Source organism: Anabrus simplex, chromosome 3 (genome assembly GCF_040414725.1).
Source record: "Anabrus simplex isolate iqAnaSimp1 chromosome 3, ASM4041472v1, whole genome shotgun sequence".
In the NCBI taxonomy this organism is placed as follows: Eukaryota; Metazoa; Arthropoda; class Insecta; order Orthoptera; family Tettigoniidae; genus Anabrus; species Anabrus simplex.
Window position 1 is genome coordinate 328,597,991 of NC_090267.1, and position 14,983 is coordinate 328,612,973.

General features: G+C 36.2%; 1 protein-coding gene across 1 annotated transcript in view; it reads left to right on the plus strand.

Moving 5' to 3' along the window:
- Hcs (holocarboxylase synthetase-like protein) overlaps positions 1–14,983 on the plus strand; it is a 307,518-nt gene that overhangs the window by 234,062 nt on the left and 58,473 nt on the right. The window contains exons 12-14 of the mRNA XM_068226846.1: positions 3,607–3,764; positions 3,876–4,064; positions 14,239–14,421. Coding sequence (XP_068082947.1) covers positions 3,607–3,764; positions 3,876–4,064; positions 14,239–14,421 — 530 coding nt within the window. The remainder of the gene's footprint in view (positions 1–3,606; positions 3,765–3,875; positions 4,065–14,238; positions 14,422–14,983) is intronic.

Below are 14,983 nucleotides of genomic sequence, written 5' to 3' on the forward strand. Positions count from 1 at the left end.
AATCCTGTTCCGAGGCCTGAATTTCAATCTCCCTCAGTCAACATATTGAAACTACTAGATATCAACACTGCTTGTAACATTTTCAAGTAAGGTCGTTCATATTTAACATTGAAGAAAGATTGTTTGCTAGAAGGGTTAAAATACTTTATTAAATAATGTGTATAGTTTGTCTTCAGTGTTTTCTCAACAGTTCATAAAGGACTTAGTTTCTTCCGTTTTAAATTACTGGACAGCAACAATGAACATTGTATTCAATTACGAGATGTTATGGCTGGCATGTCATATTTCAAGTTATATTTCAAATTTTAACATTGAAGATAACAAAAGTTTTTGCAAGAAATGAGGACAATTTTGTGTAAATAATGTGTATATTTTACTTTAGCGTATTTACAAATAGTTCTTCCATTTTTTCAATTTCTGAACAATTCTTTATTGTCTCTTTCTCAGCACTGTAAAGCAGAACCAGTAATACATAATACTTACCGAGCTCAATAGCTGCAGTCGCTTAAGTGCGGCCAGTATCCAGTATTCGGAAGATAGTGGTTTCGAGCCCCACTGTCGGCAGCCCTTAAGATGGTTTTCCATGGTTTCCCATTTTCACACCAGGCAAATGCTGGGGCTGTACCTTAAATAAGGCCACGGCCGCTTCCTTCCCACTCCTAGCCCTTTCCTATTCCATCGTCGCCATAAGACCTATCTGTGTCGGTGCATTGTAAAGCAATTTTCAGAAAAGAAGTTTAGTGCCAAAGATACATTATTCTGGTTATTACAGTGTGTTGTGCAATGTTACATTGGATTATACATTATGTATACAGGTAATGATAAATTGTATACTATTAATTACATTTTCTTACATTAAATAAACTCATATTAATATATATAACAGATGTTTCATGACGTAACCTCACAAAAATAGTTTAATCAAATATATGTAACTTTTGTAAGATTGCAATAAATAGTATTGAATAGGCAGAAACCTTAGCTTTTGTTTTAAATCACCATCAGGAAATCGAAAAAAAATTGAGAAAAGACATTTCCACTTCCAGAGGTGCATATGACTCCAAGGTTCACTCAGATTACACACAAAAAAAATTGGGAACCAGGTTTCTTCCTGGGGGCAAAAGCTGTTGGGCACAGAGCTAACCACTTTACCCCCACCAAGTGCTGAGGTTATGGATAGTGGAAACATTTACTTTCCACCCCTCCAAGGGCCTCCATGGCCTGTTTGGAGATAAATTTGCTTTTCTTTTGTTTTCACAACTGGGCGACCATCCTCTCTTGACATCAGAAATGAAAATGGAAGAGGTGCGAATCCTTTGAAGATTGAAAGTATTGGCAAAAGAAAGAGAAGGGCCATGAAGGACATGAAACAACAGAATTCTCATTATAAAATGTAGGTAATGAAATGTCCTTGCAATTAAAGCCCTACTTGGCTTGTATAGACTTCTTGCTGCACTGTAAAGTGTGATCGTTTATTCATTGTCATTAGATTAACTTATGGCTTCTGAATTAATTAAAAAAGAATAGTTTCATCATACACTAGACTTGCACAGAACCAAACCAAGTTGTTTCTCTTTCCTTCCGGATTGTACAGGACACTTCGTAAGTACCTACTAAATATAATGAAGTACAGTACATGTTGGAGAAATTAAGGGGAAGATGGAAGACATCAATAGTAACTCTTTACTCCCCGAGGCACATATTTAAAGGATGCTGTAAGAGTGGGCATAAGCTTGAACTTGTTAAAAGTCTTGCTCTTGTAGTTAGGGCCATCTTTATTTTATGTTAAAAAGTAACACTTTAAATTTATGGGATTAAATTTTTTTTTTTTCATGTGTGAGCCAAATGTTAGTGGGTAAACAGACAGGTAAGTGGGTCAAAAAATTGCATTTTCAATTTAGTTTTATTTAGGGAATATAATTTTCTCCATAATATGCTGAACAAGACATAATTATCTCCAGTAATTAAAAAGATGGTATATAAGTGTTGGTAGATGCCATTTGCTACATCCCAGTCTGTCAAATGTTTTTTTAAATTTTTTTTATATAAGAGAACTATAGATAAGTTATGGTGCTTTAGATGTGAAAGGATTAGCCGGTGTGCCGATAACCAGGGAATGCACGAATCAGCACACTCTTTGGAGAGGCTCCTTCTGTGTCATGTTCATAGTGTTTATAGTACTAGTTATTATTTATTTTCTTCTTTAATTTTAGGTGACCTCTGACATAGTTAATTAAAAAAAGTTTGTTGCTCATTTTCCATAACATTAATTTTTGCACATGGGTTTCATCATAATTTAAAAAAAAAACTATTGAAGATATTTGCATCAAATTTTGCATAATAATAATCAAAACAAATTGCCTGGGTTTTGCTGACGATTTAGCATTACTAGCAGTGGACATAAAAGAAGCAAAAACCCAGATATCAGAACTTCAAAACATTGCAAATAAAATTGGCCTCAAAATATCATTTGAAAAAACAGAAATTATGCCCCAAAAACCAACACAGCTAAAAGAAGTCACCATAAATGGTAATAAAATCAAAATAGTAACTCAGTTTAAATATCTTGGAGAAGTAATAACACATAACTTAAATGAAAAAATCTCAATCCAAGTAAGAACAAATAGATTAGCTAAAGCACAAAAATTAACATGGGATATCTACAAAAAGAAATGTCTATCAATAAATACAAAAATAAAACACTACAACACAGTTATAAAACCGGAAGCTACATATGCAGCAGAAACACTCTTTTACCTGAATAAACAATCAAAGACTGACAGACTTCAGAAAATTGAAAGGAGGATTGGAAGAACCTGTATCAACAAAAAATATCAGAAAGATGGACAGTGGCGGTTAATACCTAACAAAGTCGTGTACAAAGAGCTAGAACCCATTACAGATACTATGCGTAAGAGGAGACTGGGATTCTTTGGACATATCATGAGGATGCAGGACTCGAGACTTCTGAAACAACTAGTACAACACAATCTCGTCTCAAAAAATACCACAACAGGATGTAAATGGATCAGAGAAGTAAGAGAGGATCTGAAGGAAATAGGCCTTACAACAGAAGACACCAAAAATAAGATAAAATTGAATACAAAACTCAAGAATACAAACCTCCGCTTTACCCTTACACAAAACAAACCAACAACACGCACATTTTCAACTGAGGAAAGGGCACGAAGATCGGAGCGTCTGAAGAAGTACTGGGAGGACCGCAAAGCCCGAACAATCCCTTCAAAGAGACCTGAACGACGGACTGACTAAAGTGATCCTATGTGGTCATAAAAGAAGAAGAAGAAGAAGAAGAAGAAGAAACTTTATGCTTGCTTTTCTGTGGTACCTCCAAACACCGTAAAAGTAGTTAGTGGGACATAAAGCAAATAACATACTTTCTATGGTGAAAGTAATTTGCAGTGAAAAAAATGAGAAAAATATCTGAACACTGTTTCATGACTGGTAATGAGTTTATGTAAAGCATGCAAAATTTTGTTGAAGTAGCCTTTGTAGTTGCGGAGTCATGAAAATTTGAATTTTACTAAAAGCTACTGAAAGGTGTATCTGCTTCTTTAAAATATTTTTATCATTGCAGAATGTCAGCTCCTCCAAAACCTCCATCTTCTGTGGAGGTTGTTGATGTCGACAATAAATCCCACACTCTTCAGGTACAAGTTTTGGGAGCAGAAGAGACATGGCATACCCCATCATTGTTGCTGGCTACAGTTGGAGCTTCAGGTGGTAGAGTAGTCTTCTCTCAGGTATGTTCAGTCAGAAAATCAGCTACACCATTCATGTGGAACTCTCCTTATATACTGCTGCTTTATTTGAGCCAAATATGTAGTGGCGAAGAGTTTGGATTATGTTGATAGGTGCACTTGGAAATGGATCCTACTCAGTATGAAGGTGAGGAGAGCAAGTTTACAGCCCTACAACAGAGTGAGCAAGCTCGACAAGAAATTCTCCAAGACTTACTGAGCCAACACCTAGGACTAGAATGTAACAATACTTCCTCTCAGCTTCCAGACTATACACCAGCATATTTCTTAGGTCGGCACGAGGTAATTCAAGGTCTTTCTTCCTAATTTGATAGTTGAAGAAACTTCCTACTTTTTTACTGTCTGTTATCTAGATAACTCTCAATTTCTGATACAGTCTTAGATATGGGATTATATTTTATGGCCTGTTAAAAATTTAATCAGGATGTCTAGATTTGTGGAAGAATTCCTGTATATCACAGTACGTATTCACTGGTGAAATATATTGTAATAAGTCATTATAAAAATATAGTATCTTGCATTGATAAAGCACAGTGTGTTCAAGGAGGAAGCAACAGAAAGAAAGACACTTTCTTTCATAATTGTTGTTTTTTCTTCTTCTTCTTCTTCTTCTTCTTCTTCTTCTTCTTCTTCTTCTTCTTGCACTGTCTTTTCACATAAGGTTGGTGACATTTATAGAATAATCCTCACTATTTTGTGTTTAACATATCGCGGTTCCTGTATTGAATGTCAAACTGCTGTTGAAGCTTCCACATCCAGGATAATCTTCACCACTCACATCAAAGTTTCCCTTCTATCGTGCTTCTGTTATCAGTTTTAGCAGGCTGAATTTGTTGTTAGGGAAGATGTGACCAAAATAGGCTGCTTTCCTGCATTTTGTGAGGGTTAAAAGTCCACTTGATTTCCGAGCATGATGGAGTATACGTACACAAAGAAATGCTATAGTTCCACCTTTTCAGTACAACATTTAATCAGTAAGGAATCACCTAATAACTATTAGTAGAACATGTTTTGTCCAAATGTAGGACATCTTCAGCTACTAGATTTGTATACATGTAGTTGACATCAATATGGAACTCATTGTATTTAATGATGGAGTATTTCAATGTTTGTGATGTGGTTTTCTCATAGGATCTTGAACATTCTGCAATACATCCACATTTAAAAGTCTAGAATCTTTTATTGTCTCTTTCTCAGCACTGTAAAGCAGAACCAGTTATACATAATACTTACCGAGCTCGATAGCTGCAGTCGCTTAAGTGCGGCCAGTATCCAGTATTTGGGAGATAGTAGGTTCGAATCCCACTGTCGCCAGCCCTGAAAATGGTTTTCCGTGGTTTCCCATTTTCACACTAAGCAAATGCTGGGGCTGTACCTTAATTAAGGCCACGGCCGCTTCCTTGCCACTCCTAGCCCTTCCCTGTCCCATCGTCGCTATAAGACCTATCTGTGTCGGTGCGACGTAAAGCAACTAGCCGTAATACATAATACTTCACAATGCAGCAACAAGTTTCAAATCTGAAATTATGTTTACACGCAAAATGTTTTTATTTTTACGTACAAATACCATTCTTCTTTAACCAGCATTCTACTGTAGGTATCTGAAATGTGTTACTGTCCAGGGTGATAACAGCTTTGGTGATCTTTCTGTTTGCTAATTATCATGAATTCAGAACCAATGATACATAAAACTTTATGACATATCCGAATCCCATTCTCGTGTTAGCCAGCATTCTAGGTACTCTTTCAGTGATGTTTTCATCCACGGTGATAACAACTTGGTGTTTGCTAATTACCATGAATTTTGTTATGGAAATGTTTATTTAAGGCCAAACTTGTTGCCTGTCTCATTGGTGGTGTTCAAAAGAAATTGAGGGTCTTCTAAAATTGTCAACAAGTATCATGATGTGATTCACATAGCAGAAAATGTTGATTTGCTTCCAGTTGATCACAATTCATTCATCAACTTCCAGGGTAATTTAAAAAGTAGTTTGAGTTATGCTATAAAAAATTGTCTCACACCGTATTGTGTTGTGATCTCTTCAGTAACATGGTCTCCAATTATGATATGAGTTCTTTTTAATTCCAGTATAGGTTACTGATGATGATCATATCTTTACTGTCAAGCCCACTACGTTTCAACAGAAGTGGAAGGGTTTAAAAAGGTCAAAAAGTTTTTTCATTATCAGTGTAACAATATTGTATTTTTTTAAATACTTGTATTTGTCCCTATCCAAGTTATTACCTTTCAGTATATGACTTTATTTGTAACTTGTTAGTACCTTACCATTACATATGTATATCGAATAAAGCAAGCAAGCAAGCAAGCAAGCAAGGAAGCAAGCAGCTGACTTTCCTAAATCCCAGAGACTCACTAGTGACAAGACAAATATAACAGCCATTTTCCTGTTATTAAAGTTGGCAATACTTCTGCTTGTGTGAAGTTCCTCTCCTTCATCCCTTGTATCCAGCCTCAATTGGAGCACTCTTCTCTCCAACTCATAATAACAGTTACCTAGTACTGAGCAGAATTTTTAACAAGATTATGAATAAATTCAAATCTGTGGGTTCATTTCTGAATAAAATCTGTAAAATATGTCTTAACAAATGAAAGCCTTTGTGAAATTTATGAAAATAAAGTGATGCCCTGGAGAATCAGAAAACGTGTGTACAGTAACTGATATACGAAGTTCAAATTCAAGATCTAGCCCTTAGACCAGGGCTGTCCAACATTTTCATGTACTGGGGCTCACCTGACCCTTGTCTGTGGAGGCGTGGGTGCTGTTTGATGATTACAACAACAACAACAATAACAATAATAATAATAATAATAATAATAATAATAATAATAATGATGTAACGTGATGGGGGCGATAAGTAAACACATAACTGGTAGCGTTTTACTCTTAAGTATAAGGTGGGGTTTTTATTTACTGTTCATTACTTGTACACTAAGGACGTTACCTTATTTACACACTGTTTATACTCTTTTACCCACACTAACACAGTCACACTGGTTTCTCAGTTTACTTTCTCCAGTACTACATACTTACACAATTACACAGTTTCATTAATGCATGTGTGCACTGTCTAGTCAACTATGAGCCTCAGTACTCCTTCGTCAGTTGTACACTTAGTAGTTGTCATTCGATTACACATACCGGTCTCTCGTGCTGTCACGTCACTCAGAGACTACAGAGCCTGAACTCACGACAGAGCCGAATACAACTTCATGACAGACATTCAACTGGAACACAACTCCAGCTGAACTTAACAACAGTACACACACAGTACTCTCTTTCTATGGCAGAACATTCGGTACTCCACAGTAACAGTCTCTCAGCACACCCACACGGAATTGAACTAGACTTAACACATCCGGTCCGCCGTACATAGGCTGGGTTTAGCAGCTGAAAATAACTCAGAAGACAGATTCGCCCACAACATTCTCAATCTCCAGTCCCCTCAAGATTTCTAGTAGTTGTCTGAGGGAAATATAGGGAGAGAGGCCACCCTTTCACTCCTGCTCGTCTTCCAGAGTGGTGGCCATGCGGCGAAGGGTGGGGCTAAAAGTTAGTAACAATGTCAACTGCTGTCAGGTGGTGCCAAGGTAGCTCAGCCCTCTCTATGCCCTGGCAAGGTCTAGCAATCAAAATATATAAATTTCATGATGATTGATCTGTATTGAACTGTGATCACAATAATAGTTAAATATTTTATTTTTAAGGTCCACCCTTTCAATACAAACTATGCAATGTTTACATTACATCTCCATTCAGGGACTAGTTTCAACCGAACTGTAGGTCATCATTAGTCATAAAGCAAAATAATTTTCCTACATTTATCGTATAAAAAGAATGAACTGTCAAAATCTGTGCACATGGTCAATGATCATGCTATCCATAAACCTATTTTGTACACTATAATACATTAGAAACACATATCTATGTTGTTATGAACTGTATATACTCTATTCACCTGTACCATACTTAATGTCCGGAAGATCCTATTATCTCTTTTACTACGTAAAATGTCGTGTCATATCCACACTTGCTAACTATTCTAGAATCTATTAAATCTACACTTGCAAAGAGAAAATATGGAAAAATAAACATTACCTAGTAGAAATACAGAGCTAATGAAGACGAAATGAATGATGGTGAATGAAATTGGGTAAGGAGGTGGAAGGAATCAGCTGTGACCTATGAATAGGAACTGACCCGGTATTTGCCTGGAAGTGTAAACAGGAAACTATAGAAAACCATTTTCAGGACAGCCAACAGTGGGGTTCGAACCAACGCATCTCCTGAATACAGAGCTTGGGTCCATAGCCATATTCCTTAGTCTAGATTTTATTTACAGGCATTTAAAAACCGGGATGCAGGGAGCAGATCTTCAAAATTATATTGGTTTAATTTAATGTGATTGAGGGCCGGTTCTACCACCTACTGGTAAAGTAGCGCGTAATTTGCCCTCCACGTAAAAGGATGTTTCCGTCCGACCACTCCCAGGTAGCGCTATCGGCAGCATAAATCGTCGTTACCCGGCGCGTAATTTCTCGGCCACTTCGAGGGCCCGATAAGACTTTACCTGCCGGGCAAGTTCTGAGAGCTGAACATTATTAGCTGTATTTCTGGTGATATGCAACTCAAATTAGCTTAGTATACTGAAAAAAGCAGTATACTGTAACAGTGATCGATATTGTATTGCAGGATTTTGAACATTAATGCTTCTCTTTAGTTGCAACGGTCACACCAGCCTCTCGCATCGGTAGCGCAGGGAACACATTTTATACGTCAAGCTTTCGTAAAGAAACTCTAAAAGGATGTAAAATCAAAATCTATTTGGAAATCATTTCAAATGGGCTTTAATTTTCTACTTTTTCAGTTTTCGGACACAAGAAATATATTACTGTATGTATCCTACCTAACCCAAGCGTTTTCGTAGCGTAGTGGTTAACACGTTCGCTTCGTAATATGAAGTGTGCAGGTTCGAGTCTTTATTATGACGAATCTTTTTTATTTCCATTATTAGCGTTGTGTTAATCTGTATGCCTCTTTTCATACGTTCTTATCACAATATTATGTCTACTAGGAAAATTGCTTTATATGTATGCTACCTATAGCAAGTGATGTTATGATTAATAGCACATAGGACTGTCGCCCAGGTAGCAGATTCCCTATTAGTTGTTTACATAGGCTTGTAAATTATTTCGAAGAAATTGGAAAGTATTCCATTCCCTAATTCCTCTTCCTATGAATGGATATTTATCCCGATTAGTTCTTTACATTTACAGTACCTTCCAACTTTATCTTCATAAAGTTAAAAATTAAAATGAAATGCTTTATCAATAAATGGAAGCATCTGGAACTAAACGAGGTCACAGAACTAGTTGCAAATAGAGCATCGCGGAGATACTTAATCAATTCACAGAAGCCTGCAGATAGAATGCTCAAAGGCAATAAGTCCGTAAAGAAGATGTGTGTATATACGTATATGGAAGCGCGTAAAAGAGAGTTAAGAACAACGGCAGGGAACGAAAATACACTTTAAAATGTAAATTAGAAACACGATGAAAACCTGCGTACCTTCTATTACGGAGCGAGCGACTTGACCAGTCTACTACGAGAATACCTTTCAAACACGCTGCCTTGCATGACAGGTTATAACTGGCGTAAGAAAATGTAATCTCGAGATTTTAATCCCAATTAGGTATTGATATTGAAGATCATAGATTAAAATCATGAAAGCTTGACATGAATCGTTGTCCATAACTCTTAAGACTCCCCTTATTAGGCTTTTTGGTGATAATCAGCAGACGCAAGCACAGAGAAATAAGACAATCGAAATGGGTTTCATGCATCTGACGATAGATAGCACCACACTCGAAAGCGAGAAATCGCTGAAAATCAGTCTAGCCAACCTCGTATATCGGTGTCTAGCTCCGGGTAGCTACCTAGCGCTTGCGCGGAGGTGGTTGGACGCAAGCCAAAGTACCAGCCGATTTACACCTCCAGGTAGTTTACCTCCCGGGCAGCTGCCAGCCACTTTACCAGCAGATGGTAGAACCGGCCCTTACTGGTACACTTTTATGGTAAGCGACTCCTATTAGATTTGCATGCATTTTGATACGTATATCCATACACTACTATGTTCTTCACAGAGAACTCTTCCCAAACTCATCAATATATCTTTCTTTTGAGATTTTGTGCTGTGTATGTAGTAGATACAGGAAACCCATCCAATAATTAATATGAATGGTATTGAGTGTTGTCGATGATTTTCTAGGCATATTTGACATCATCTAAACATTATAATAAATGTTCTATAAATGAATGTAGTCTCTCAAGTGACTCAGGTTTCTGATTAACAAACTCAAATTAATATTTGAGTCATAAACATCCTTTAAAAAAATTAATATATGAATATTTGAGTCGGCTATGACACGAAATAAGCCTTACAAGACGTTCATGAAGATTTACATAATAATTTCCTCTGCTGATACTTGCTCATTTTTAGAAAATTTTTCGATCTTATTCAGTTCAAACTCATTTAGTTAATAAATGGATTAAACATGTCACTAATCTTTCCCTTAAGAAATAAGCAAACAATCCTCCGTAAAAGAACAATTGCACTGACAACGCAGGAATGATCTGGCACTCTTTGATGAACACATGGTCAGATTAGGAACCACATTTCAAATAAATGGCACTGAAAAATATTTCTATCTACAACCACATTCATTCCATGCACTCAGGATACTCTAAATTTATTTACAAGGTTATATTCAAATCCTAGGCTTTATTTTTAGTCCTGAATTTTATGGGGAAAAGAAGGTTGGTTTGCCTTCTATTAAATTCTATACTTCCAACAACTGACGTATGACTTGTGATTAAACATGAATTATCACTTAATTGAATCTTGTTCTGACATTACGACGATGATATATTTCCAAAATCATTTTATCATTCAGAAGAATGGGTAGAAACAGTAAAGATGCACAGTACCTGGGTTAAAATTGACTCCATTCAACCTTGTGGTCATTGAGTGTTTAGAAGAATTTATTATTGTTCTTCAAATGCTGTAAAGTTTTTCAACGCATGCTCCATTTTCATCGGAACGCATAGTGTCACATTACTAATGCTTCCAAAAAGTATACATTTACCTGCAGGCATACCATTTTCCAGGTAAATATTTCTACAGCTGAGCAAAACTTCATTTTATTCCACATAAGCAAATCTACTTTCATTTATCACTCATGGCCTTTATGTCTCATTTTAATCCAATCTCGAATTACTTTTGTTATTATTCTTGATTTTTAAATGTACCATAGATGTCTGAAATACATATTACTAGAAGATGACCCAAATTGCCATATTGCGTGATAATACAGTGGATGAAACACAACTACTCCATCCTAGAATTTATCCCTCAATGTTTCATGAAATTCATAAAAGATCCTTTAAATTCTCATTTATCTGGCAGGGCAATAAATGATTTAACTCTTATTTTTAGAGATTACACTAGAGTGGTTACATTGCAGAAGACAAAATACTGTACTTCTAGTCTAATAGAACCCAATACACATACGTTCACTTTCAAATCTACCTGTACCTGGGTAAGAATGAAGTAAGAAAGTGATTCTAAATTACTATAACTAATAGAACTGCAATTCTACTGAAGAGTGTTAAATTTTCTAAAAAGATGAACAGATAATATTCATAAGTGTACTCATATTTAATAATGAAACTCTATTTCTGTTTGCGGTCTGCTGAGTTCCTTGCACCTTCATGTTATTACCTCTGATGCGGGTGGTGCTTACATGTTTACAGTTTAGTGTAAAACAAAAGCTAAAGGTTTTTACCTATTCAATACTGTTTGTTGTAACCTTAAAAAGGTTACATATATTTGTTGAAACTAGTTTTGGTCTTACCAGAGGCCATCATCAGTCAAAATCAATAAAATTTATGAAGCAACCATGAAATTCAATGTAAGACAAATAAAGATTTGAAAAATACTCATCACAATCACATGTCCTGTATAAGCTCTCAGCTTTCCTCCAATTTGAAGACTGCACCTCACAGAAGATGAGGTGAAGCACTAAAATACCAGCACTTGATGAATCTTCTAGAACTCAGCTCAGCTGAAACAAGTATGAACTGAATGATGTTAATGGGAAAGTGTTGAGATGTTGATTTGTTTCCAATATGGATCATTGAAGAAGCACTTAAAATACTATCACTTGAGGAATCTTCTAGAACTCAGCTCAGCTGAAACAAGTATGAACAGAATGATGTTGATGGGGAAGAGTTGAGATGTTCATTTGTTTCCAACATTAACCCTAGAATGGTAACAAGGAAATTTAACGCTTATTGGTAACTATACGCTTTCAAGGCGTACACGGCGCAAAACAACGTCTGTACTGTCTCCTATCTTTCTTTTCTCCAATGTTCTTCATGTTAACTACATTACTAAGTATAGAGGTGAATTCAATTATATTTTCTTTCTGAAACTTTAATTAATTATTCTGTTTCCAACACAAGATATACAAGGCACAAGTGGTACATAAAAATAAACGCCAGTAAAAACTAGACTTTCAAGACAGTCTTACTAGCTTGTTGAAAGTAATTTCTTGTTCCAGAAGAAACTCACGTAAAAGAAAGATAACCTACAACAAATTTGATAAAAACTCATATGAAATAAACTAGAAAATCACACCAATTGATGGTAACTATGCGCCTCTCAGGCGCACTACATTACGTAAGAGGGATTATTACTCACCGAACGTGGACAGGAACACGGCTGGGACGTGGCTGACACACGTGAGGGGGGGGGGGGGGGCTGTTTGAGCATAGCTGGAGGGTAGGGATGCCCTGTCAAGGTTACTCGCTTTGGCGGGCATCTACATTTGCGTGTACGTCTATGAGGCGTATTGTTACCATTCTAAGGTTAAGAAAAAAAACAACCACCTAAGGTGGGGCTGAGTGATGTGGAATGGTGGGTGATTGCTGGAGGGAAAGAAGGGGGTTTAGGTATTTATTTTTATTGAAAATAGGAATTAATAGATCAAATAAAGGGTTTGTTTTTTTTCCAGATATTTCATTAAGGTTGAAATTGGGATTAAAGAATTGATCCAGGTGGATGAAACAATTCTCAGAGATATTGAGCAGAGAGCCTGTATTAACCATGTTTAAGACTTTTAGATCTTGATCGGTATTCACGAATTTATGGTTTGAGTCCATCATACGTTTTCCCATAGCTGAAAATCTGTTATATTTAGATGAACTAAGTACCTCATGTCAAAGTTTCTACCTGTTTGGCCGATATAGGCAGGCGGACAGCTGAGATATTGGACTTTTACACTATTGGACTTTTATACTTTGATTTGCTCTCCTGTAAAATTGTATTTTTTAGAATATTAATTTCACTCTCTCTGTAACCCTGTGAAATTTAGCACACTTTCTTAGTGTGCAGTTATCTTAAATCATGAATGTAGCTTAATATTTATGAAAGTAAGTGCAATAACATATTCAACAAAAGTTATCAAAATTTTAATAACAATATTTGAGTGACTTTACCAAATATCATGTTTGCAGTCTACTTTGTAGCTACATGATGTGGGTAGTAGTTGTAGAAATATAATTTGCCACATGAGTAGTTTTCAATTTTACATTTTCAACAGCTTGGAGTGAATTTGCAACCATAAAAAAATCCCTAGAATTAACTGCTATAAAAACTTAACCATGAAATGTAAACAGTAACATAAGCTAATGACACTCTATAATGTTCATTCATTGCTCATGATAATTTTTGTCCACCTAGAATGAGTATATCTATCCAAATTATGACAGCAAAAATAGTGATTTTCCACTACTGTACTGTGGTCTTCACAGTCATGTGCCCTGAAATGACTCTAAACTCTGAAGGTAGGATATTTGTGAAATGTAACTCTCATTTCATAGAGATCATTGACCTATTCAGATGCAGATGATTTCTGTACCAGCCAAAGGTAAAAAAACCATTGTTTTCCTGTGTACAAGGTTTTCCATTAACAGCTAATATTGTGCACATGAACTAGACATTGTGTGTCGCTTCAGTGTGCTATTAACAACACTGTGCTTTACCCACATCGAAATGGAAAATGTAGAATTGGGTGACCTATTGTTCTCTGCTCCTTGAACTTTTATTAATTTTGCAATTGGTTATCTCTGTATAAGACTCCTTTCATTCATCTAAACAAGTGACATTTTCAATTCCTTCTCAGTAATATAAATCCTGACCAATGTGTGTAGGATATTTGAAATGAAAGGTCGCTTCCATCTAGTTCAGAGTCTATGTAAAACTGGAGCTGCAATGGCAATAATCTTTAGTCATATAAAAATGCATGCTTTCTTGTTTACTTGCTTTTCGTTCATTAAATCATAATGTTAATATTATTGTTGATTTTTTCCTATAGCTTAAGCTGGAATTTCTAAGTCAGCTTCAGTCTCGTCTCCAAGGTGAGAACCTGCTCAAACTGCCGCAGCTTAGTTTACATTTCTGTGGCAAAGGGGTGGAGCCAGCGAAGGCAACTGCAATACACTTGCCTGTCCTGATCCATTCGTGTCCGGCTAACTTCTCCACTGTGGAGTACTTCGAGGTAAAGAAGTGGTAGTGTTTGAATTGGTGAATGAGAAATTGTTTTGTTATATGGTTATGAGGGTATTTAAGGGTGTAGAAAGGATTTGAAAGGGAGGGCATATAGACCTAAATTACTTATAAGAACACCAACCCTCACGAGGATTACTTGATTGAGAACTGGAAAAGATTTAAAGAAAAGCAGCACACTTTCTTCTGGGTGATTTCTGACAAGAAAAGTAATGTTAACAGAAATATTGCTTTACTCGGAATTAACTCAAGCTCTAAGCGGTCTCTTTTGTGTTATCCAGGCTGCTGGAGAGTGAAGAGGCTTCTGCAGCGTTAAATAGTTCCTAAGTTTGTTGCTTATTTTTTAAGTCAGGAGCTTTCCTCTGTTTATTTAGATATTCGGGTAAACTGACTTGACCGATTAAAAAGTTTCCCTTGTAAAAATGTGGGAAATATTGCATATGTTGTATGTTAATCACATTTGTCAACAACTCTTATATTTCATACGTAATGGCTGTGAATTGTTATTGTTCTCATTGATATAAAACTGTTTAACATGCGTTTGACATCTTATT